The 26,545-nt window shown below is 43.9% G+C and overlaps 1 protein-coding gene across 1 annotated transcript; it reads left to right on the forward strand.

Annotated features, from left to right (window-relative positions):
• LOC104166178 (amine oxidase [flavin-containing] A-like) lies at positions 1-26,545 on the forward strand. Its single transcript, XM_009706022.1, has 14 exons — positions 1-91; positions 1,966-2,103; positions 9,734-9,838; positions 11,138-11,229; positions 14,226-14,367; positions 16,208-16,357; positions 17,670-17,829; positions 18,351-18,447; positions 20,034-20,087; positions 21,005-21,062; positions 21,492-21,589; positions 23,050-23,161; positions 24,610-24,672; positions 25,177-26,545. Exons 2-14 carry the CDS (start codon positions 2,086-2,088, stop codon positions 25,330-25,332), a joined length of 1,305 nt encoding a protein of 434 aa, XP_009704324.1. The 5' UTR covers positions 1-91; positions 1,966-2,085; the 3' UTR covers positions 25,333-26,545.

Here is a 26,545-nt window from a genome sequence, read left to right on the forward strand (position 1 = left end):
GTCTGCTGCCAAATTGCTGTCTGAGTCTGGGGTCAGCGTGGTGGTTCTTGAGGCCCGAAATAGAGTTGGAGGAAGGACATTCACTATCAGAGTAAGTGCTTCATGAGATGCTGGACTCTCACTTGTGCTAGTCTACTATGTGGCCAATGTCACTTCTATCTTCAAGAAGGAGGACTCAGGGAAATACAGGCTGCTTAGCCTCAACTCAGTCCCTGGGAAGGTGATAGAGCAGCTAATCCTGGACACCACTTCAAGGCACATGAAGAACAAGAAAGTCATCAGTCAGCAGTTATCAGGAGTGATCAGCATGGATTCACCAAGAGGAAGTCGTGCTTGACCAACCTGATAACCTTCTATGATGAAATGACTGGCTTGGTAGAACAGGGAAGAACAGTGGATGTTGTCTACCTAGACTTCGGTAGAGTTCCCAAAGAAGACAGGTGTCCCAAGTTGCCATCACTTTTGTCAAGTAATAGAGCTCTGTTTGGACAGATTGCTTTGCAATATATGCCAGTGGGCTTCTCTTGACTGGACGTGCTTTAAAATTAGTCTGAAAGCAACTCTGAGAGCCATGAAATGGGATTTGGGTGCCTAACCAGAAGTGTGCAGTGCCATTTTAGCTGTCCTAGGATACCTTGCCTGGCCTCCAGCTGCAGGTCTTCTGTGGGTCACGGGTCAAATTTGTCAGCCTTGTGCAGAAGTCTTGGATGCCTTGGGCTGTCTAAAATGGTGTTAAACATCTGTGTTAAGGTAACTGAATTCTACCCACATAGTCCATACCCTTTGTCCATGGCAGGATCTGCTCTGCCTTTAACATTACAGAGGGAAACTATCATATGAGACCATGAGCGTCAAAGCATTTCTCCTCTCATTCCCATCTCATTTTACATACTGTAACAGGTGTGATTACTAAGAACCCTGTAAGAAGCAACCTGAGTAGGGCCAGACGTCATTACAGCTCAGACATACATTTTAACGTGGCTTAAAATTACCTGAAATAACACTCCTGCTTCTAAAAATGGATCGTGTCTTGATTGCCATTAAAAAGAAAATGAAAGAAATGACGAGTCACCTGTGGCACAGGGTAATATAATACAGTCATTACCTCTGCTTCCCACCCTGGAGGTAAGGGAGGTTTAAATTATGTCAGATGCCATTGCTGGGGAACCAGAGATAAACCATGGTGTTTCAGCAGAACTCATTGTACGTGAAATACGAAGCATAAACACCATTCTTCTGTGACACTGAGAATGCCTAGCTTAAAATGCTCACTATAAACAGTGTTAAAAAGAGTTACTATCTGGGGAAATCAGCCTGCTTGTAATAGTATGCGACCCTGAAACTATTTGCGTGCTTTCTGCATCCCAAGTGAGCCTGATGCTGGTCTCAGGGGTGTGTGGAGCACCTTCGGTGGCAGGCATGGCTGAGGGCTGCTAGCCAGAGCACACCAGGCTAAAGCCAAGGTGTGCTGTGCCGGAAAGGAGATTACTCTCCTTGAATACTGCAGTGCAGTGCTCAGCATCTACAGCATTAAGTCTAAGTAGGTATCTACAAAGAGAAAACAAGCCTTGGTGCTGAAGATGGTTTCAACCTGAGAAATGTTTTGCAATGACAAGAAAAGTAATGTGAATTCTGAAAAAATGGGGTTAGACTTATCCAACCAAATCAACACTTTGGTTCTTTCTTCATATTCTCTCATCTTTTGTGAGACTAAGAAGCCAATACTGAAAACTATAGTGAAAGTTAAACTCAGTTTTTAAACATGCGCGTGATGGAGACACTGTGATCTCTGTGTGTCGTTACAGAGCACAATGCTGTCTATTTTTAAGTCGGTCAGTACACATTTTCTCCTGTGCATATAGTTGCAGTGCTCGTCGGTATGGAGTAATTCTTTCTGCTTCTATATGTTTGTATTGAGGAGCTTCCTGCACAAGTTTCTGATTCCTGTATTCTTTCTTTTGACAGAACAATCAAGTTAATTACGTAGATGTTGGTGGATCGTATGTGGGACCTACCCAAAACCGGGTTCTCCGACTGGCAAAAGAGCTGGGTATTGAGACCTATAAAGTGAACGTTGAGGGCCATATGATCCATTATAAGGGGGTAAGTTTTGCATCTTTCATGTTGAGATACCTAAAGGTATCATTGAGTTTTGGAAATTACTGACAGTCATTAGGAGGGTTTCATTTAAAGCTCGCTTTTAATAATCTAATAAGCACCTGTTTGAAGTGTTGTTATTCTATTTTAACTTATTGGGAGTGGGATCAATGGTTCTTGTTTTCCTTTGAAAAGCATTCAGAAAATGGGACTGACAGCAGTTTAAAAAATTGAGATAGATTTGGCACCTGATTATCTTTGAACATATCCTCTAAAGAACTTCTGAATTCAGAAAATGCTTGTTCTGAAAGAAAAGCCAAATTTAAATAAGAAAAAAATATAATACTGTTGGATACTCTTGAATGATGATACTGAACAGCAGTATTATGGGACTAGTCTGGGAGTAGTATAATGTATTGCCCCACTTACATAACTAGATTCACATGAGATCCCTCCCAGTCCCATCGCGTGGGACTTACAAATGGATGTCTGGAAGTTGGGCATCTACTTTGAGACTCACTGAGATTCCCCCTCTAGCTAAGGGTGCGAAACAAGCCCCTCCAAGGCTCGCTGTAAGCTTCGTGTCCGAGATGTGGGGCAGCGGGTGTCCAGGTGGCCACTCTTGAGTAGGTACTGATGTGGCTAAAGAGAACTGAAATGAAACCTGTCTTCAGAGCAGATTTCCAGCCCTTAGATCTTTATCCCACCGAATTTTTCTTCAGGTCCTAGTCAAGACCTACTGTCAAAACCAATGCAGAGGGAAAGCGGTAGGGAGGGGGACAAAGAGAGGCCTAAGATTCATAGGTATGAGGTGCAACTGTCTATCTCCATAACTCACAAACTACTTTACTTTCCAAAGACCATCACTTTTTAATTTTTTTTAATATCCTTTAGTTTTGGTGCTTCCTAGACTCTGGGAGAACAAGGCTTGAAGCCTATATGAGTCAGAGTTGACATACTTGATAGAGGCAAGGCTATGTGATGGATCCTTAACTGATTTCATTTCTATTATCTTCCCACTTCTTCTTTGAAGAATTAGAGCAATGCGTTCATGCTGTGAAGTTTTATCATCTGGTTCTGTAACCTCTCCTTATTGGATGGATTCATGCTATGTTCATAAAATAGTCACATCTTAAATACATAGCTACTCCATAATACTAAAAAAGTTATTTTACACCACCTGGTGTAAATTAATTGGTGTAAATCTACAGCAAGAGGGGTGGGCTGATTTGTACCAGCTGAATGTTTGGTCCACTCTAGTTAATTTAAGCTCAGACATGGATCTCTTAGCATCCTAAAAGGCACTTATCTTCTTTATGTTAAATAAAAGACTCTAATGGGTTACATGAATTTGAGCCCTTAATCCATTTTGACACTGAAACTGCAGCTTTCTTTTGTCCCACATTACATTATGCATGTCCTTGCTAATGACCATGTAATTTCGTAAGTTTTCTTTGAAGTGAAAGCATGTTTTTAAGCAAGAGGCAGCATTACGAGCTATTCAGCTGGATCACATGCTGTGGATCAGTTCTAGGTTTGGCATCATGATCCTGCCAAGCTAGGCAGGGTCCCCAAGGGAGGCATGGTTGTTGGACCAGGGTGACAGCAAAGGGGCTTTAAGGTCTCCCAGTGTGGACAGGCTTATGCACTGGGTAAATAATAATGATACTTTTCCTCCAGTAGGTCTCATTCCTCCCACCTCCTCTTCCCAGGAATTGCAGGCTTTTTGTTTTCTTTTCGTTCCCTAGGGTTTTCCACAGCTTCTTCTCCTTACTCCTTCCTTGAGACATCGTGTAGTCACCGTGCCCTTTGTTTTAGGGATCTATTGTTGAACCCTCTCTTACATCTCACTTCTACAAGAAGCCTATTGAAAACCGTCTGTGCAGTCCTGGCTATTGGTTGGGTTGGTGAGTGCTCAGGGCCCTTAGGGCTTGTACGTTTTACCTGCCCGCTGCACACTGTTACCATGCTGTGACGGTGAGTTGGCCAGGCAGGGATTTGTGCTCTCCTGGCTATAGATGCGTCCCTCATCTTCATTAAAGATGCTTCAGGAACCCAGGCACCTGTGGTATTTCCTAGATGTTAGAAAATGTGTTAACAAAGAGATGGTTTGGTATTAAAGGATCATTGTCACAGAAATTAACTACTTACCTGAAAGATGGATATATTCAGCTTCTTGGGCTAATACAGTGTCAGCTGTGGGCCAGCTGCTGCCTTTCAGGTTTGAAAAGTATGACTAAAACTTTCCTCCTTGCATCTCATCTGCTATTTCTGTCACCTGATGGCTGTCGGGGAGTGTGTAGCCAGGGCCAGGCAGGAAAGTCTCTTCCCAAGGGCATTTCTCCAAAGTCTGCAATGCTGTGCGGTTTTGTCAGAGGCGAGAGGAAGAGTGTTTTGAGGAATGGCTAAACATGGCTTTAGATTTCGTTGTGACAGTCCACCTCTATATAATCTCCAGCATCCTCAGATTAAGATATTTTTGGTCCTTTGTTTACCATACTAGTTGGTTCGCTTTGGCTGTTTCTGAAGATTTCCAGGATACTGCGTGGATTAAGTTAGGGGAAAGTGGGGAAATGGTTTATCCTAGCAACAGAAGCAGCCAAGGGAAAGTGGAAGTCCCCAGAGGGATTTCATGAGCTTTGCTCTGAAAGGAATTTTTCCCATATGTGTGTGGAAAAATTCCATGTACTGCAAGCTTTAAAAACCGTGTTCCTTCATGTGGGCAGGTTTCCTTTGTAGTTACAGTTTATTTGAAAAAATACAAATATGTAACTTTTTTATCTTTTTTTGTTTGTTTGTTCATTCTTTCCCATCAGTTAGCATGGTAACGTGGACTGCTTGGATATCAGTCAGGAGTTTGTTTGTATGCTGTTGTCGTGAATCTGTAACTTCAAACCATAGATTTTGTTATGAGCCCCAGACTTTCTAGCGAAATTACTTTCTGGCTGCTGTCCCGTAGTTCATCAAGAATGTTTTAGGACTGACAAAAGGCAGATGTGCTGGAGTTCTCCCTTCCCAGAAGAGGCAGATAGCTTTTTATTTTTACAGAGGTCCTTGAAGGTCATGCTGTGCTCTGTTTTCACCTCCTCTTTAGTAGAAGACCCTAGAAAGTAAAGGCATTAGGGCCTTGGTGTGGTATTAACCTTCTCGTGTAATTGCAGTCCTCTAATATCTGGCAGCAGCACCCAGCTGCAGTATGTGTAACATTAGTAAATAAGGAACAATTTGCTTATTTGTTTGCTTCTAGTTTTCAGAGCAAGGTAACGCTTAACAAAAGATGAGCATTTCTATGCGATGCTTCGCATTGACCATCTAGTCTTTTCTTCCCTTCATCTAGCCTTAATCTTAAGACGTTAGGGTGCAGCAGGTAAGTCTGTGACTAAGTCTGTGCAGATCGCTGTAAATCTGCAGTTCGGACACAGGAATTGCAGACAATCCAAGGCACTGCAACACTCACAAGGCCAGACCAGCTGAAGATACTGAGCAGCGAAGGATGCCCACCTGAGAGCTCACACCGTAGGGATCTGCTGCTCTAGCTGTGGGTGCTGTGCCTGGCCCAAGGGCGATAGCAATCCCTGCAAGGGATGCTCCTCCTCTGCTTCCTGATGTGTAGCTTGTCCTCAGCACAGCGGGCAGGAGCCAAACTTGCCTTGCTCAAGACTTGCAAAATTGTCTGCTCCTCTTGCACTAATTGAAACTTGGGCTGGTGTCACAGCTGGGGCGGCTTAGGCCTAGTTCCTGTAGTTATGGCTACAAGCCCCAGCGTAGCCTTGGGCAGGGAAAAAACAGACCTTGCCGAGCACATCTCTCTCTGCTGCCTTCTTTCTAACCACTGAACTACGGTGCTTGGGGATATTGTTTCCTTTGGATTGGTGTGGGGTAACTAATCCAGGCAGGCAGCAGGACTAAAATCTGAGGTCTGCAGGAAAGCATTCGACACACCAGGAAATGAAAAAAAAAGTTAGATAAACTCTGCGGTCAGTCAAGCAGCCTTGTGTTAGCATGGGAACAAAGCCAGTAGGTTATTTGCCTTTCAGTTAAGAAAACAGTAGTTCCCAAAATAATACACCCAGAACACTATAAACTTGTTTAAAAATGGAATATTGCAAGACCTTGCCTACTTGCAGTGAGCTCCTCTGTGAAACATGCAGCCAGAGCTCCTCTGCCTAGTAGGAAGACATTATTAAAAACGAATTAATAACTTACCAATGCCAAATTGTTTGGGCTAGATTTATTCCCTGCTGTGGAGATACTTGTGCAAGAGAGAGCTGAAAAATTGATGTGGCTAAGGCTGTTTGGCTCATGCTCTCTGATGGGCAGTGGGATTTTCTCTCCTGGAATTTGTTAGAATTGGGCTTTCCTCTGATCAGCTCCCACCTCTTACAGGTCGAGCCCCTCTGCACAAGGAGTTAGTGTGTCTGTGGACTGTTTCAGGCTCTCTGAATTCAGTCTCAACCTCTTCCAGGTCTGTTAGCACTGTGGGTATTTTTCCAGCTTTTCCTACCCTTGGTCTGCAGTCTTACTGAAGTTACGGGTTTTTTGCATGCAAAAGAGAGCAACAAATAATGCAACTTTAGACTGTTAATTATCAGTTGGCACTTTGTAGTTCTTAGAGGATAACATATGTTTTCCCATTGATCTTCCTGAGCTGTGCCGTTGACCAAAGATGTGGGGATAATAATATTTTCAGATCGGTAATGAAAGGATAGTTCTTTTTTCAAATAGCAGATAAGTGAATATCTAATGTGATACATGTCATGCCAGTGGCCAAGACTGTAAGATTTCTTGATCAGTCCTCAGCAGTTTGTAGTCATAGTGGTCTACAGCTAGTATAGGTGTGGAGGAAAATATTAGGTAGCCAGGCAGTGGGCAAGTTCTCTCACCAATTGCCCCACCTGCAGCAATCAGGATAGTTTGGGAGTTTCTCAGCCTGTAGCTGTTGAATGCAGTAGAGTTAATGCTGGGGGCTGGAAAAGCTGGTTTGGCTCAAACCTCATCATAAAGTTTGAGACTGACTTATCTTGGACTGTTGTTTCCAGCAGTATAAGGCATAGGTTTGGCTGAAAACAAGAGGAGAAGAAGAGCCTTAGAAGTTACTTTTTTGACTTTCTTTTTAAAGAAGTACTTCTTTTTTTGAGTTAAGTAGGCCGAGGATAGGAGAGGTGTTTGCAAGTTACACCCCTCGGTACGAGCAGAGTCACTTACCGAAAAGCCTATTGAAAAGAAGTATCGCTGAAGAGTGAAAAACTGGGAAGTTTTTGCTGCTACTCGTGAACGGCTGGCTTATCTTTTCCCTTTGTCCCTTTGCAATATCAACATGACCGAACTTCAGTAATATCTTATCTTCACCTGTTGTTGGGTGGCCTGATAGCATTGCACCTCGTCTCTGCTTAAGGGCAGGATTATTAGTGTTAAAGCAGGTCAAGGAAGACACATTGATGGCACGTGTGTTCCTGACCAGAAAAAAAGTCCAACAATAGATGAACTTTGAAGGAGCAGTATTTGATGATCATTTTGAAAAACAAAATGTTGTGTAATAAAAAGAAAACGATTAGCAGTATTACTGCTTTGTATCAGGATTTTCTTGTTTGATACAGCATCGGTTTATGACAGTAAAAGCTGTAGCATGCACTATATCCCTTTGCCTGTGTTTTTTCGTCCTCTTTTCTGTGGCTGAACACACAGTGCTGCAAACTGACAGTGAGAAGTTGTGGTGGTGTTGTGTGGAGGATTCCCTTGCTGGCAGTTCGTAGGAGCATTTTCTCTGCTCTTGCCATGGCAGAAGTGTGTTTTGCATCCATATATGCACCTGGAGAAGGCTGGAGCAGCATCCCCCACCCACCTTCCTCCAACGTAACTCTAAAACAGGGCGAAATGGGGATAAAAGAGAGAAAAAAAATATTATGTGGTACACAAGCTCAAGATTACATACCCAGAAATCCAGAGGTAACCAACCACCAGAGTCATCCTGGTGACCTGAAAACTCAACATTTGTTGGAAATTTGAAAAAAAAACTCTTTAAGCACTTGGATCTCAAGCTGAACTAAGTGCTGAGATAGCAACCTTGTGCTTTGCTTGGCCCAGAGCAGAGGTTACTGTGTCTAGACTGAACGGGAGAGCGTGTTGCTGCTTCCCTCACTGAGGATGGTGAGGGGGACATGGGCCCAGACAGACACCGGAGCTGGGGCACCACTGCAACCGTGGGGAGAGAGGGACCACATGGTGTTGGCCATGGCAAGACTTCTGTCCCTTGTCCGTGTACCCTTGTCTCTCCCGTTGTACCTGCACTAGGACTGACAAAAGTTGACCAAAATATGGGAGTCTGGATTTTTTTTATTGCTTTTGCCAAGTCTGAAAGCTCACTATGGTCTCCGAGTTTCATCTTGCACCATTTACCTTTGTTATGATCTTTGCAGAAAAATATTCTGAGGAGTATCAGAAGTCCATATGTATTTACACACACATACACAATTATCAGTGGGGAATTATCTTTCGCCAAGCATGGGGAAGACGCATTTGGCTCCTGCTTTGTGTCCTCCTGTCTCTGGGTCACGATATCATGCATTTGCAGCACTGCAGCCTCTCGCTTGGTCTGTCACTCCTACCTGCCAGGTGCAATGGGCTGGCATGGCATACATTGCGCTGAAAAGCACATTGCGCATCGCTTAGCACCGCAGCTCCTGCCTGTCATGGTCCAGCGTGTTCGCTGCGTCCTGCCACGTGACCTCATGCAAACTTTTGACACGTCTGGAAGAGCAAATGTTAAAGAGGTCTGATGAGAAATTTGCCACTGACTTACATGGGGGAAGGTTCAAAGAAATTTAATAAGAGAAAATGTTGTCTGCTCATCTAGTCCTCTTTCAGATTAAAGTTATCACAAAGAACCAGCTGCTGTTAGATTGTTTCACTTATCATTATATCATAGGATTATCTGAAACAGTCCATTTTCCTGTTGCAGCTATGTCATACACATTTTAAGTACTGATACCATTTTTGCAAATGTACAGAATTTTTCTTCCTGCAGCCAAAATCTTTCTGTTTGGCAAAATTTAAACGGGGTGTGGGGGGGTGGGGGTGGGCGGCGGCTAGGTTTCTCCCAAGGTACTTGGCGTAATAAAATGGTGCATTTGCTTTCTATAGGTGAGGTGCTTAGCACATAAAAGTGCTTAGATATCTTAAAAGTTTAAAATGTGTTCAATTTTAGATCCATACAAATTTTAGGATGCACATTTCAGCAGGCAGGCAGACATTAGCTTAATTCATGTGTCATAATGAAGAATGCTTAGAAACAAGGAATATTACCTCCATGGCCATTGCGTGAGTCTCCTTAGCCTGGAATTTGATAACCTGCTCAGAACAAATGTACCACTCCCCATCCCCTCCAAATAAAAAAAAAAAATGTTACTGTCCTTTTTAATGTCAGCCCAACTGTTTTTTCCCCTCATACTTAGCTTCGTGCATTCCATTGTTTACATGCATATGCAGGAAAAAAAGGGAAAAATTTAAAAAAAAAGAAAAAGCTAGGACTTTTGGGACAAAAGGTCAGCCATGTGAGACCTTGAGAATTTTGAGTTCTTAAGTAATGAAGATATGTTCTGTTGTGTTTCAGTTGCTTATGTTCTTACGTGTATTTTAGGGAAAGTCACGCTATTTCATGGGTATTTCCCCTCCAACATGGAATCCCTTAGTTTATCTGGATTACAATAACTTCTGGAGGATCGTGGACAAGCTGGGAAAAGAGGTAGGCTGTGTAAATTGCATCTGTTTCCTACAATGCTCATGTCACTATGAGTAAATCTGGTTTGGTTTGGTTTCTGGCAGGTTTTTTTATTGCTTCTTTAATATAAACCCCCCCCCCACATCCATCAGGAAAGATATTTATGTTGCGCAGGAACTATCAGGAATAACAGGGCTTCATCACTGGGAGGGGGTTGGACTAGGTAACTTTTAATGGTCCCTTCCAACCTGAGCTATTGTATGATTCTATGAGAGGATACAAAAAGATCTGGAGATATCTAAGATATCTAAGATTTGGATATCTAAGATATCTGAAAAAAATTAGTTTGAATCTCAACGTATGTACTTTCTCATGCCAGGGAAAACCATTCCACAAGCTGGGAGATGAGAAGGGTTTTTCCCCTTCCCCTGTGACAGCCTTTTTGAGTAAGGATGATTCTTTTTCATAGCTGCCTAAGCTGGGCTCCAGTTTGGCTTCATGGTAATTTTATTTCTAAAATTTTATTTCTACAATTCTTAAACAGTAAATGCCTTCAAAATTCAAGCGGTACAACTGCAGATCTTCCTGTGTGCGAAAAGTAGCCCCTGGAGCGTCATGCTGTCTTTCAAATATTTATCAGTTGCCTTATGATTTGGCTACAAACCAGGGCCCCTACCTTACAATAACCTCCAAGCATAACTAGCTATATTCCTGAAAAGTTCATTGGGTTTGTGTGGTTTTGCAGAATCAAATTTGTGCATGATACTACACATTTTTTTTTTCAAATAATACATTATTTTTTTAAAGATTCAAATATATGATAGTGTCCTCAAATGTCATGGTACATGCAATGGGTTATCATTAAGAATTTAACTGTCTAAAAATAATTTAATAGTAACTAGACATTTTTGCTCCCTCTGTAGTTAACAGAGAGACATAGGGGCCTTTGGGTACCTGTCTTGGAACTCACTGAATAGCTGACTGGAGCAAGAATTTTTCCCTCAGCAGTTAGAGCACACCAACACAACTAAATTAGAATAGACACCTCCTTTCTGGACAACTAAAGGCCAGATGAGTCCCAACATAAGGATGTAGTTCATTGGTCAGACAAAGCCAGATTTGGTGGTCATGGTACAATTCATGCCCAAAGGCGTGATTGGAAAGTATTCCATTTAGTGAATTTATTCCAAATCTACAGCCGCGTGCAGGGGACAAAAGCAACCTCTGGCCAACATATCGATCAACTCTGTGCTACTAGCTAGCTATGACCGGGCAATGATACAGCACTGAATAATTTCTTGAATATTTCACCTCTGTCTCCAGATTCCTGTTGAAGCACCATGGGACGCTCCGCATGCTGAAGAATGGGACAAAATGACCATGAAAGAGCTGATAAATAAGATTTGCTGGACCAAGTACATAACTCTTTATTCACTTTGAAATCCAGCTGCAGAATGATAATGGCTCCCTGGCAAATTTTGGGGTACAGCTGAGTACAGCTGGGGTACAGGCGGTGAGAGAGCAGGAGGTGTTTGAGATGAGGCTGTTGTCAGGCGGTGGGTGAGGGCCTGTGGAGGATAAGGTGGTACGGCAGAGCTTGGGTTGGCTGGCAGGTGGGATTCAAGGTGCTGGGGTAACCTGGGGTTTGTCTCAGCAAGCCCATGCGCACAGTGACAGCGTGGGCTCTTCCCACCGTGCTTTCACTTCACTCAGTTGGAGAGCGTGTGCCTTGGTGTTGTGGAAAAGCAACATGTAAATAAGACTCCACTTTGTGGGCATGAATAAAAGTCACTTGCAGACACAGAAACGGAGGCAGAAGGAGGTGAGGGGGCTTCCCCAGCCCTATGGCAGGCTAGGAGCTGAGGAGTGATGTCCTCTGACTAGTGGCTATGTCCTCCCCTGCGCAGTTATCATGTGTCTGCTTTTACTGGGTGAGCTGCATCGCGTGTAACCCCGGCTGGCACATGGGAGAGCAGCATGCCGTGCCGGAGGGCACCTGCTTTCCAGTGGTTGCTCAATGGACGGGGCAGCACGAGACTCGAGGAGAGGGAAGTGAGCAGCTCTTGGCTCTGGAAACTCTGGAGAAGTTCAAGTGCTGCTCCTTGTTTCACCAGTAGTGCCTCCGAAAGCCTTGAAGGGAAACAAGGCAGCTGAGGCAACCTTTCTTGTTGCCTTTCACCTCCCTGGCTGGTTTGTGCCTGAGCCCAGTCCCAGGGAGCTCCCTGTCCATCCCAGTGAGCCTGTTGCTGGGCTGGCTCAGCTCTGCCCATTGCGGTGCACCGTCTCTCTGCTCCTGGGAAGCTGTCCTTGAATGCCAGCCAGGTCTTCTGGGCCTCTTTGCCCTACAGGGTAGTTTCCCATGAGCTGCTGCCAAGCAGGTCCTTGGTGAGGATTAAATCTGCTCTTCCAAAATCCAGGGTTGCAATTCTGCTGTTTGTTTTACTCCTCTCAGGATCTTAAACTCCACATCTCATGGCCACTGCAGCCAAGGTTGCCATTCACCTTTGCATCATCCGACAGGTCTTCCTTCTTTGTGAGTCGCAGGTCCAAGACAGCATCAACCCTAGTTGCAGGGAGAGGGCCCGAGGTATTGTATCACCTAGAGAAAGGCCAATGTGTTTTATATGTCTATGACAAACCACACTGTACCGATAAAAAAAGGAACAACATTCAGTATGAGGTGACAACAACTGGAAATACGCTTTGCTTCCTTTCCTTTTTTAATTAATTCTTTTTATAAGGCAAAGAGAAGCGTGCTCATATGGGCACTTGTGTTTCTGCTTGCTGTGCCAGCCCCTGCACTATTCTGTAACGCTCTCCTCCCTTGTATTCAGCATCTTTTATCTGGGCGGCTGTGCTCTTTTTGCCTTTTCATTCTGACTGTGGTTTAGCACTGTGCCTGCAGCTTCCTGACCAAAACTTTCCATTTGAAATTTATTTTGCTGGCTTAAACCTTGCTCCAGCTCCATGTGATACAAGGTATGGCCGTTTGGACTTCCTCTTGCTCTCTGTGGCGTTGTAGTTTTCTTTGCAATCAGTTTTATGAGCCATTTGCCTGCAAACTTGGTTACTTTGAACTACTCTTTCTGTTGCAAGTGCACTGGCTCTTCCTTTTCTAGTTTTTATTGTTCCTCTTGGTCAGGGAGCCGGTGGAGTAAAAGCAGAACTGAGTTTATAGTGATCTCTCCTGTAACACGCTTCTCGGCAAGACTGCTTCTACTGCCAATGGTTTCGTGGTACTCCAGTTTTAATGGATGTGCTCAGCTGAAACAGGTTCAAAAACTCACTAAAAAGCCATTTTAGATCTTCAAGCCAAACCAGATTTTTCTACATATAGTTAAAAAACATAGTGCCCTAAATAGAAAAGCTCTTCTGCAACATTTTCTGTATGAATTGGGTCAAGATTATAAAAGAAGATTTGTTTGTCATGTGTCACAGATCAGCATCTACTGATCCTGGAGACCCTCTTTACATTTCTCAGGCCTGAACCTGCTACAACTGTTTAGTGTCTTGGTGCTTTCAGGATTGTGGCAGAGTGTTCTTGCATGCAGGATGTTTTCATGTCTTGGCTAATGAAGTAGAGGTGATTGGACTTGATACCCAGGGAAATGAGGTTATAAAAGTTTATAAGTTAGATATTTTAGCCCAGATAACTTGCAACGTTCCTTCCTTTAGCAGATGATTATAAATTTGTGCTGTTTTATGAAACTTCAACCAAGTCAAAGACCTTTCACCTTCTCTGCAAAATGATCGCAGTTCTCTTAGCAATCTGTACCCACAAATGAAAGAAATGTGAATAGCCGGGTCCTCGTTTCCTCCCGCTGTAACTGTTTACGTTCAGAGGACTTACTGTGGTAGACAGCTGTCCCTCTCCTTACATCTATGGCAATAATTGCCAATTTGGTTTCTCTGGGTTATTTACCATGTCTGATTCTTGCTTTCACAAAAGGTTTGTGCAGCGGTGTTACATGGTAGATGGGGAATGTCTTGGCCGTGTGGCTAGTTGAGTCCCTTGGGACCCATCAGACCTTGGAAATGATGTGCCTGATGAACTCTCCATGGAGGAGGAATGCAGAAGAGTTTCACTAACTGGTTACCAAATGCATTCTCCACTTGAGAAAAATATTTGTTCTGATGAAAGGAATAGCAGCTGGGAAACTAAAGAAATGACTAAGGTGAAATCAGTGGGATTTCAAACTGAATGGGTAAATGCTTTGGGAAGGAGGGAGGTGCTGGTGTGAACCCATTGAAACAGTCTTGCTACAAACTAAAAAATGAGACAGATATAAATTGTCTTGGCTTTTCTGACTTTGGGAAAGCAGTCCTTATTGGGAATAACAATGAAAATCCTGAAAGCAGTCAGGAAGTCACATTTACTCACTGCCTGTTTCTGCTCCTGTGTCTCATGCAGAGCTGCTAAAGAATTTGCCACCTTCTTTGTGAACGTCAATGTCACGTCTGAGCCTCATGAAGTCTCCGCTCTCTGGTTCCTGTGGTACGTGAGGCAGTGTGGAGGCACAGCCAGGATTTTCTCCATCACCAATGGGGGTCAGGTACAAAATATCTCATATTCTTCCTCCTCTCTTGAAACAGTAAAAAGGAAGTAGAGTGTTGTAGCTGTCAAAGCCCTGCAATTAACGAAAAGAGGACGAAACACCAAGTGCATGTGGCACTGGCGACAGTTGTGCACTCATAGGGTGGAACAGCCCTCTTGGCTAACTCTGTACGATGAGGAGTTTTATTAGTTAGGCTTTGGGATAAATTGGGACAATTTAATCAATTGTTTTTTCCTACATTCACAATCCTTTTGTTACTGTTTTGTTGCTCTTTTGCCAATTCATTTTCTAAGGGTTACTTAGCACATTTGAATGTTTCAAGAGTTCAAAGCAAGTGTACTTCAGAATAAAATATTTTTTTTTGATGTTGAAGCCTCTAATGACAAGAGTTGGAAGTAGAAAGCAAAAGGCCCTTCCTTCTTGGGACAGCTCACGTGGCAGCATGTTTTATGAGCTACTTCAGACTGTTTCTTGCCTTGGTTGTGGCAGGTGCCCGGTTGTCTGCAGAACATTGGGGTTTTCATGTGATTGTTCTGGATAAAGTTTCAGAAAAGGAGAGAGGGAGCTTTCAAAGTAATTTGGGGGTGGTATGTCGGCACCCTTTACTAGCTTCCTACCTCAGTTAACACAGCCTCAGAAAGCACACGCAGCATTTCAGACTTGAGCTACCAACAGCAAAAATGGAGACAATACCTTACCCTTCCAAGTGTGTCAGGATAGGGAGACATTAAGAGAAGTTGCCTGGAGAAATGTGAAGTCTCCATCAACATCTGTCCGTTGGGGTAAGAATACACAACCACATGTCAGGAAGGATGGATGTAGAGCTAATGCTGCCCTGAGGCAGGAGCAAGACCTAAGAGCCTTCCTCCTCAGGAGCCCCTCAGCCACATTTCCTGTCCCATGTCAGCGACTGCTAGATGTTGCAACAGGAATTAAAACTAAAATTAATCCCAAGATACTAGTAGCTAAAGAAGACATGTGGAGAGGGGAAAGCTAGCCTGGGAAGAGCATTTCCTTTTCTTTGTGCCTGGATGGGGCAAGCTGTCTTGTTTTCTACCATCCTTCCCTCTCCCCTCACCCCAATCAAAGTCAGTTGAGCAAAAATGCTAAGGGTTTCTGACTTAGTGGCTATGACGAGTCTTCTAAAACTCCTTCAGGCAGCCATTTCAGTCTTTCAGCAGAAGACTTTGTGGATTCTTTCCTGCTTGACAGTACCAGCATCTTATATGTAAAAGTGAGCTGCTTCATGTAACGCTAGTGACTGGTAGATAAAAGGGGGTTAGTTCTCCCCCTGAGTCTCTGTGCAGACATTGCACGGAAATATGTGTCACAGATTGTGCTTTTTTCCAGACGGCGATGTCTTTGTGTCTTCCTAGGGACAGATAAAGCTCATTGCCTGCTGCGCTGGAGGCCAGACCCAGTTAAAGATCTGCCTTGCTTCTGGGCTGGTGCAGGTTTTCTCTGTACAGATGCAAGTTGGTGTCTTTGTCACACATGAGGGTTTCGCTAGCACAGTGATGGGTAAAATACTCCAAAACCTCTTTTTTAATGAAGTGATATGTTTATACTAGCTAGAATACTTGCATTATATGTGTTTGTTTGCTAGGCTTGAAGAGTCTTTAAGCCAGCTAATTGAGGAAGCCATTGCAAAAGTGGTTTAGGCAGCAATCCCTGCTGAGGCTTGGATTATCCTTTCACTCTTCTGAAAGCCTGGGCCCCTTAGGACTTGCAAATTTGGCCTGGAGTTTCTTGGTGATGAGTAGAAGTCATATTCAATGTCATTGTAATTAATGCTGGTGATTTTTTGTTTGTGTTTCTTTTCTGTTTGTTTTTTTAGGAGAGGAAGTTTAAAGGTGGTTCTGGTCAGATATCGGAGAAAATAATGGAACGCCTCAAAGGCAGAGTTAAACTGGAGAGACCTGTGGTCCGTATTGATCAGACAGGTGATAATGTCATTGTGGAGACTCTAAACCATGAGATATATGAGGTAATTTGATCAGAATAAAAGTAGAGTATGCATTTAGTGGGGTAATACATCTGCTGTAGCTCTTAGCCAGATGTAATCAGTAAGTACCCTTTGGTGTGTGTCTATTTCTCAGACTACGCTGACACTCTGTGAAACCTGCTTTTGGGATTTACTTATGACTGGGCCTCTTCTTGGTGTTCTGCTAGTTAGTTTCTGTCATAACTCTGCCTTTTCTGCCTTACCGCTTTCTGTGATTATATATTTTTACATTTTAGTTCTGCATCGAGACCATTCCAAAGAAAGGAAAAAAATAACATTCCTGTTTGTATCTAAGTTTCCATTTTGAAGAACAAAAAAAAAGACATTTCAAACACCTTTAGTAAAATTTTGCCTCTGTGCAGCAGTGCTGTGAAATGCTCTGTCAGTGCACGATTACCCGCAGTGGCACCCGTGGAGTGGCATCTCCCTGCTGCACGCAGAGCCCAGCCTGCCGCAGGGGTTTGTGCAGGACCGTCCTGGTCTGCAGGACCCCCGTCTCACCGGTGGCACTGGTTGGAGGATGTTTAGAGAAACCTAGCAGAAAGGGAAGGGGCTGTTTGGCAGAGAAGCCGATCTAAAGATTTCCTGGAGGAGGGACTCTCTTTCTCCCCCAGGGATTTTTAAACCCCAGAGTTAAATCACTGGCTTCTCCCTCCATGCTGGCTGAGTGACAGCCAAGTTGGAGGAGACAGGTTTCTTGCACTTGGTAGCCCCACTGGTATGAGAGCACCGAGGGGCAGCAGCATCTGTTGTGATGCAGTGTCACCCTGAGCCCTGAAGAAGAGCATCCTTCGTCACTCCGGCCAGACACAAGACCTGCGAGAGGGATGGAGCGTGTTCAGGAAAGCTGAAAACACCATCAGTGTTGCTTGTCCTGAAGTAACATGCTGTGAATATGCACAAAAGGGATTTTTTTTTTTTTAACAGTTTATAATTTGGACAAATGTGGGTCGTATTTTCTTGAGGTTGATAAAAGGCAGTTTTACCTATGCCATAAGATCTGTCTTGTCCCATTTCCCCACCTGTCTCCAGCCAAGTTTCAACTCTGGTCCTGTAGCATCTGGAAAGCTGTCAAGAATCATCTAACCACAAAGCAGCATGTTTTTCCCAGCTCCTTTTTATGCAATGGCAGAATTATTTTGGCCACCTGGAAATACCTGTGTGGGAAAGCAAAGTGGCAGAGTCAGCTGTGGGAAAGCCATTAACAACTAAGAGCTTCTTTCAAACGTGTACTGCAGGGTGAGCTCCATGAGAGGCAGCGCCTTGCCTGTACTGACTGTGTTTTACTTTTCAGGGCAAGTATGTGATCAGTGCCATCCCTCCAATCCTGACAACGAAGATTCATTACAAACCAGAACTGCCACCAAAGAGAAACCAGTTAATTCAGCGTTTGCCTATGGGGTGTGTCATAAAATGCATGGTGTACTACAAGGAAGCCTTCTGGGAGAGGAAGGGTATGTGGGGAAAGTGAAGGGCTTGGGAGCCCTGTGCTACGTGAATTTTGAAGCTCTGCTGTCTATCAGGGAATAAATCCAAGGGGGGGTTAAATGTGCAAAACCCCAAAACCAAACGTTCAGAAAAATGAAAGGTAAAGGAGAGCTTTTCCTCCAAGCTTGGGTGCACGCCTTGTCGCAGAGATGAGTCCAGACCCAAATAGGATCCCGAAACTCATTGTTGCTAGCTGAGGAGGGAGGACTGACAGAACAAGCAATGTTTCCCTGGGAAGCATTCCCGAAACCTTGCCAAGTAATAACAGAATTTAAATACGGCTTTTATAAATCTGTGTACAAATTTTCCCAGAGGGAAGAAGGAGAGAGATTGTTACAAAAACACTTCAGACATGTAGGTGTTACTGGTGACGAAGGAATTACTGTACAGTTCCTTTTATGGATAATTTTCCTTGCTCATTACTATCAGAACCAATGATCATCAACAAGTTTCTCTTCAATCATTTTGTTTTCTTTTGCCCCCTTAGGTTATTGTGGTTCCTTAATCATTGAGGATGAAGAGTCTCCAATTGGAATAACCATGGATGACACAAAACCTGATGGATCTTTCCCTGCCATTATGGGGTTAAGAGCTTTTAGCCCATACTTACAGATGTGTATATCTTTTTGTACGAAGGAGTGGGAGGAGGAGGAAGAGGGGAAATGGCCAGGCTACATCAGTGATTCCCACTCCCACAGTCTTTATAGATGGAGGAGAGCACTTCTGGCAAGCCTCTTCTGCCTCTAGTCCGTATAAGCTTTTAGGTGAAGCTTCTGCTACAAATAACCTAATACAAAGGAGCTGTTTGGGAAGGAGTTGCTAAATTCAGCTGCAGTTCATTTTAAGCATTCAGTTAATGTTTTTTTGCTGTGGAGTAGATTTAGAAATAAATCCCTTTTCTTCCCTAGCTTTGTGAGCCTGTATTCAGCTTATGTTGGCCTCTGTGAGCCTATATTCGGCCTTGTATTCAGCGTCTGGGCCAAAATGAAAATGCGTTTGTCCAAGAAATCCTCATTTGCCTCCCTTCCCCGTCCTGAGGCAGGACAACGAACATCAGCTGGTGGTTGAGCAGGGCAGCAGCTGTGCAGTGAAGAAATCGGGTTTCTGAAGAAACTGCTGAGTAAAAAAGTTGTCGTTTGGACAAACAAATGGGAAAATACATAACAGCATTGACTGGCTTTTGAAATAGGTTAAGGCAATTTGAACAAGCAATCTTTACAAACGTTCCCACTGTAATCTGAGGTGAGGCTGCCAAAAAAAAAGCCAATATAAATGTCAGACAACTACTCCTTGAGTATCTGGCAAGGAAAGCTTGCCACTTCTAGGGAACTGTACATGTTTACGGGCATGTTCAAGGCTTAAAAACTTTCATGACCTGAGAGCAATAAACCTCCTCCACACCCCATATGGCAAGCAGTTTCCTGCTTTCTCCTTGTGGATTTATGGAACTATCTGAAAGAGTTCAGGAACATACTTCATCCCCCGGCTATCTCCACTAAGGTCAGATGAACTAATCACCAAATCTGTTTTCTTCAAGCTGAATAAATATTAATCCCAGTTCTTACAGGACTGGTCCATGACACACTGCAGTGCTTGTCAGAGCAGCAGGCTCCCGTCGCTTGTTAACACCAAATGACACGGGCAGTGGTCTGGCCAGCTGTCTGCGAGCCTTCAAAAGCTCAAGAAATCTCAGGGTCTCAGTCCTTCTGGATAAGACCTAGGTATAAGAGGGTAGGCAGTGCAGGCTAGTTTGCTGGACACTGGTGTCTCTCTGCCCACTTTGGATATAACTTTGCTCTCCTCATTCAGTGGGAATAGAGAGTTCATTCCCACAGAAAACAACAGGGCCAGTGCTGGCAGCTTTGAAAACACACTTGCAATCCAGAGCTTTCTCATCTGGTAGCTGCCAGGCAGTCAGTCCTCTGTGCCTGCCCCCGGGAATGCATGCTCTCCCTTTCAATTAATTCCCTAGGGTACCCTGCACAGGCCTTTTCACCTGTGTGACCTATAATTATTGAACAATGAGGTATGATGAAAAAATGTCAAGCCCATTACCTACTGGTAAAGTGCTTTGCCCTTCTTTTTTACAGAGTCATTTCAAGCAAGAGCTTGCGAATCAACTGGGGTGCTGACACTGCATGATATTTATTTGCCATATTTTCCTTTTCAGTTTCATCCTTACCAGAAAGGCTGTTAAACTGGCCCACCTCAGTAAGGAAGCGAGGTAAGAGTGCAGAAACTGTAAATATTTCAGAAATCAGTCAGTTCTCTGGGATACTTCCCCACAGGAATGTGTGTGAATACGTGTATGCATATGCACGTATACACATGCTCAGTGCAACTACCAATACTGGAAATTGGGGCAAAAATTGAGCTTTTAGGATAAACAGGCCAAGACGCTAATGCTAATATCCATCCAGTTGTGGATATTTCTGAGTTTCCGAGTCCTGCCCACTCTTCCATGTTATGACTTATCAGCTCTGTGTCTCTGTCTGAACTGAGAAGATTTTTCCAAAGACGTTCCCAGACCGCGTCCGCACTGAATGCTGCTTCACCCCAGGGATACGCTGGCATGCGTAGCTTTGGGTGTCCTTCACGTTCAGACTGGGTGATAGAATTTTTAAACCCCCATGTTTACAGCAGTATGGTTTCTCCATTAGTCTGTGAAATGAACAAACACTTTCTAAAAGTGATTTTTGGTATACGTGCAAGTGAAAGAGGAGTTCTGCTTAGGAATGTGAGTAGTATTCTCCAGCTCATATTTTGTTCTCTGCTGTAGTAAATCTGTAGGGATTTCATTGATTTATATTGCTTCTCTTCTGGTCTTACACCAGTGAACATGAGAATGAATTGACTCTGCATCCTAAAATAACTGTACAAAGATTTATTTTTTTAGAGCCCGTTGCCAAAATCAACCTTCATTTCCCATTCCATGAGTCCATTTTGAATGTCACATTTAGGCATCAGCATTTGAAATATGTATGTTAAGAACTTGAAATCAGACTTAAACCCAAAGCTAAACCAAACTTTCTTTCCAATGTATTGCAATAAATGTGATTTTTTTTTTTATAAGAGCAGCAATAGCTGAGAGGTTTTTGCCCCTTTTTTTAATTTTCTGACTCTGATTTTGTTTTCATGTAGGAAGAAGAAGATCTGTGAGGCATATGCCAAGGCAATGGGGATGGAAGAGGCTTTACATGTAAGAAATGAATGCCTCTTTTCACTTCTGTTGTAGAGTATTGTTGTTCCTCTGTTTTGGACGATGAAGCCAAAATTCCTGGTACCTAAAATGCGTACCTAAAATTGCTTGTTGTGCCATACAATCTGTACTCCCAAGGAGCGGGCAGCAGCATCTAGTATAGGAAAAAAAGAGCTGCCAGTCTCACTCTTTACAAGAAAAGAGAAGGCAGTGCATGGTTTAATTTATCCTGTCGTTTCCCCATGGGAGGCTAGTGCTTCTGTAAAAATGCGAAGATCTGTTTTGTGCAGTGGATAGCATTAGCCAGATACACGGCACTCCTTCGACAGGTATCCTTAGCCTGTTTCTTCCCTCTTCAAAGGAAATTTGTTTTTTATTTCCAATTTCTCTGCCAATGTTTCACTCTCTAATGTTTGCTAATACCTACAGCCTGTGCATTATGAAGAGAAGAACTGGTCCATGGAGCAATATTCAGGGGGTTGTTACACAGCCTACTTCCCACCAGGCATAATGTATTCTTACGGAAGGTAAAACAGAGAATGCTTTGCTTTCTAATTTACATTGCTTAGCTTGTGTACAATGATATACCCTGTGCGACAAACTTACAGGATATGTAGCATATTGGGGGAACTCCAACCCCTTTCTGCTCCCCCACTCCCCAGCTAACAAAGATCTTGGTATTGGCTTTAATAAGAGCAGCGTTTCTCTCGTGACCTTCAAGGAAAGAAAACATAGTCACAAAGGGACCCGCTAGAGCCACAAAACCTTTCCCCACTGGGTTACTTGCAGTATTTGCTGCTACATAGTATTTGCAATACATCCCTTTAATGCTTTCTAAGACCTTCAGGGCACACATCTTGAACAGATGAAGAGTCTCCACTGACTCTGTAGGTGGAGGATCAGGTTCTGGTGAAGCCCATTGAGTCCCATCACGAGGGGAAGACACAAAACCCTTACATGAAAACTCATTCACTCCTCCCACCCAGCAAAGCCTCCCATGCCCTCCCCAAGCAGAATTGCTGTATTCCTAAAAGAACATGTTAGATAATACTGATTAATACTAGGTATATCACTGAAAAGTGTGTGGAACGCGCAGTTCAGCATGTAATAGGAACAACCAGACAAATCTTGTATCCATTGCAAAAGACCAGACAAACCACGTAGCACCCCACAGCGTGAGCTCCTTAGCACGTGCATCACGGAGTTACACCCTGCCTCTGGGCCAAGATGCATGTGGGAAGAAGTCATCTCGTGCACAGACTCTTCTGTTGTAATTTATCTGAACAGTTGGGTAGTGATGGGTGAGGCCTCTGACCTGGGGAAGCTGGTGTCAGGCAGACAGGGAAAACCTAATCCGGGGTTAAATGGGAGCCCTTTGAGCTTTCCTATGGGAAGGGGAACTCATTACCTATGGCTGGGTTGACTGGGATGCTTGTGCAGCTTTGCACAGCTGAGGGGCTGGCTTACATGATGCTATGGGGTGAATGCAACTCCCTGAATGCTGAGGCCTTCAGCTGCTGGCCCCTTTTGGCAGGACTTGCGGCCAGGCAAGTCCAGCCTCCAAATAGAAGCTGGTATTAGTGACCCCTCACTGCAAAAACATCACTCACATCCCATTGTAATGGCAGGATAACAATAAAGCTGCCCTGCAGAAGACATAAATCTATCAGCTGCACTGCATTTCTGGAGGCTGTTAGGATTATTCCTTATCCCAGCACTAAAATAAGGCTCGTATTATTTTGCACAGAAGCTGGGCACACTGATTTATGCCTTAGATTTTTTTCTCTCTCTCAGATCTTGATTTTTGTGTGCAAAAGCAAGTAGGTGGTCCTGCGGGGACGGCTTGTTGCACCGTGCTTCCCAGCCCAGATCTGCAGGAATTCTGGAGAGCTGAAGTTGAGTGCTCCATCAAAGCCCGTAAATTGTTTTTAGAAGGATCATCGCCTCCTTGTTACTTGTCATCTGACATTCGCCATTTGTTTTGAAGGATCATTCGCCAGCCCATTGACAGAATCTACTTTGCTGGCACGGAGACGGCTACCCAATGGAGTGGATACATGGAGGGGGCTGTACAGGCAGGAGAGAGAGCAGCCAGAGAGGTACAGACATTGGTTTGGGTTTAACATCTCTATTAAAAGGCTAAAAAGGATTAAGTACAGCTGAGAGGGTCTGATTTCGTACATCACACCCTGTAATTGTGCAGGGGCTCCTAGAATTGAATGGAGGCAATCCCAGAAAAGGATGTGAACCAAAGCCTTTTTTTTTTTTTTTTCAACTTTACTCAGTTTGTTATTGAATAAAGTGAAGCCAAGAATCTCACCTGAATCTGAGTATTATGCAGTGTGCTGCTGCACTGGAGATGTAGAACGAAGCTCATGCCATATACCTCGTGTCGAGAGGAAAAACCCTCCAACTTGATGCTGTCCTTAGATATACTACCACAATTTCTAACGAATTAATCACTGTATCTTTTAAAAGTAATTTAAGTCATTACAAATGCTCACAGCTATTTCCTATGCAGCAATCTGGGAATCTGAGCATTGTTGTCATTTTTGATCTATCCCTTCTGCTTCGCCTTTTACAAGAGAGTACCCTTAGCTCAGCTTTACGAATTCATAATGGGTGGCCGTGATAATGTCTGAATCTCCTCAGAATGACACGTGTTGGGCTGGGTTCCCGGTCACAGTGAAATCCCGTTACAACAGTCTGGAGAGAGGGACAAAATCCATTAAAGGGTGTGTGTTACAATTACAACTGGTGTATGGCAGAGCCACGGAGTTGTTATTTAAGGGAAAATCAGCCCTTTGCTTCCGTTTGACAGAGCAGCATATTTGCCTTAAAATCCTCATTACTTGCTCTGCTTCAAGTCACCTAATTTCTCTTTTCTCCATGCCTGTAAGCAGTTGTTACAAAGATGGTGAGCTGTCTCTTCTGGAGACATTCGTTTGCCCCTGAGAACCTACAATCAGTTTTTTCTCAAGAAAAATCCTTGAAGAGCTTTGTACTGCCTGAATAGCCAAGAGAGAACTTCCTAACTGTATGCTTGGAAAGCCCCAGAGTTGTATCTCTCCTCTTTCCAGTTGGGATGCAAACAGCATCACTCCTAACAGGCTCTGTGTCCTGATCTTGCTATTTCTCAAACTGTCATGTAAAAAAGCATTTTTAATCCTACTCAGAAAAAAATTGAAAATAAACTTACCCGGAGAAGCTGTAGTTCCTGTGGATTTCTGAGCGAAGTCCTGCTTTTTACAAATGACTCTCTGAAACTGTCCTTTTATCCTTAAAACACTGGTTAGGCACACGACCGTTTGATGACGAGCTGTCATATATTTACACCAGCTACCAAAACTGCCTCCTCCTCCTCCTGTCTTTGCTGATGTAGACAGAGAAATCACTATACATTTTCTGGTTCAAAGCACTTTCAGCTAGTCATAGTTAGGCCTTTTATCAATGTCACCTTGCTCTGACTTGCTCTGCTTTTCCAAAACTGAAAGTAGCATGGGTTTTAATTTTTTTCTCACGTGGTACAAATAATTTTTTCTTCTAGATATTGCATAATATGGGGAGGATCTCAGAGAAAGACATTTGGATGCCAGAGCCAGAGTCAAAGGTAAGCCAGACGTTCTCGTTGTCACCCGGTCAGGCGCGCAGCTCTCAGTCAGACTGCGGTCCCTGCTTCGGTGATTCCTGTGGGGGCTGCCCCTGGGTGAGGTTTTGCTTACCTCACATGCTGATGGTATTCATTTTTTTGACTCATCTGAGGAATATTATTACCCCTGTCTGAGGGGTGGGTGGTCAAGAGCTAGGGACAAAGATCTCGGAGCCTGGGGGACGGCAAAACGCAGGAAATCAAGCTAGTTCTGCCCAGTCCCAGGCCATGGTTTTAAGCCAAATATAACCTCCTTCCAGTCACAAGTAACTCCACCTTCACTGTCCCGTGGCTGTTCAGGATGACAGAAAACACGTGTTTCACAGCCATGACCCTCCTTCCCCCGGGGGTCTGGTCCTCAGGGAAAAACCTGTGATCTCCCCAGCCTAGTGAGGGACGTTTGCTGCCTCCCCGCTCACGCAGGGAAGGAGATGCTGTGGTGGTACCATCTCCTCTCTCCCCCAGGATGTCCCAGCCCGACCGTTCACCACCACCTTCTGGGAGAGGAACCTGCCGTCCGTGCCAGGACTGCTGTGCCTGCTTAGCTCTACCGCCTGTTTCGCCTCTGTGGCCGCTGCCGGGCTGTTTGCCTATAAAAAGGGACTCCTAATTCGAAACTAGTGGGAAGCACACATCCAGTGGAAGCTGCGTACTCCCTCTTCTTCCCTTTTACCAGATGAGTGTTATTTTTGGAGGGAAGTGGCATGGGCAGCTAGAAAGGGCAAAAGTTGTTTTCCTTGTGATTTTTCTTTTTAGTACCATAATTAATGCATCAGATCTACTGGAATTGCTACCAACTAAACAGAAATAAATCAACTGTGGGGGCGTTTTTCAAAATTGCCTTTTCCTTGTCCATTTGTTTTGATTGGACATGATAATATCGATGGTATATTCCTGATACAGGCAAGGCAAAATGCAGATCACACCTTTCCCAAAAGGCAAAGAGGCCTTGGAGAATGCATTCATTTCCACTTGCCGCTTTATCTTTTACCACATGAGATAATAAATGCCCTTATGTATTCACCTCAGTTAGCAGCTCAGAATATCCGAGGTTATTCCCATAACATCTCTGCTGCACAGAAGAGATTAGCATGCCAATCAGACGTAGAATTGCCAAATTAATTTTCAAATGTGTTTGATTAATTATTAATCATCACAACATGAAACTTAACCACAAGCTGGATGAAAAGAGGTAATTAGCACGAAGCAGCTCACTAAATGATGAGAGAGGAACCGCGAGTGGACTTTATTCTGCCCGCTACCGAGCAAACATCTGCACTTAGCTGTTCTGCAGGGTGCCTGCGTCGGTGCGGCACGGCCACGGCGCGGCTCTCGGTTACTTCCTGGCCCAAGAGCATCCCATCCCACCCAGCCGTTTACCGTTAAAATGGAGTGAAATGAATTAGGAAAGTTAAAGCCCCTCCGACTTGCAGCAGGTGCTGGCTGTTATTTTCCAAACGGCAGCAGCTTCCTGGCTCCCTGTCAATTCGCTGCCCCTCGTTTTGCTCGTAATCTGTACCGCCTTCGTCCAAGAAGGAGAAATATATTTGGGGCCTGAATTACTGCCTTGTAAATTACAGTAATTGGGTGCATCTGCCTGTTCTGCTCTTATTATGTACATGATACATTTAAAATAATCACTTTAGTGTTGAACTGAAGTCCGGAATATATGTTTCACAACGTACCATCATTATGTGGTCTTTTTTGCCATGAAATGTGAGCATTGTATGTGTCCATGAACTCAACTGTCATTCAACATGGGTGAAATGTGCCTTTGAATAGTCCTGAAACCTTGATAAGAGGAGCTCTTCTATAAACTTTTCTGCTGATTCTT

Source organism: Cariama cristata, unplaced genomic scaffold (assembly GCF_000690535.1).
Source record: "Cariama cristata isolate BGI_N322 unplaced genomic scaffold, ASM69053v1 scaffold8248, whole genome shotgun sequence".
NCBI lineage: Eukaryota > Metazoa > Chordata > Aves > Cariamiformes > Cariamidae > Cariama > Cariama cristata.

What these genes read in the sequence shown, in the direction of transcription:
- LOC104166178 (XM_009706022.1), top strand. An exon ending in AGCCTTCTGGGAGAGGAAGG is followed by an intron (nt 17,830 to 18,350) that starts GTATGTGGGGAA and finishes TTGCCCCCTTAG; the next exon opens with GTTATTGTGGTTCCTTAATC. An exon ending in ATAATGTATTCTTACGGAAG is followed by an intron (nt 21,590 to 23,049) that starts GTAAAACAGAGA and finishes TTTGTTTTGAAG; the next exon opens with GATCATTCGCCAGCCCATTG.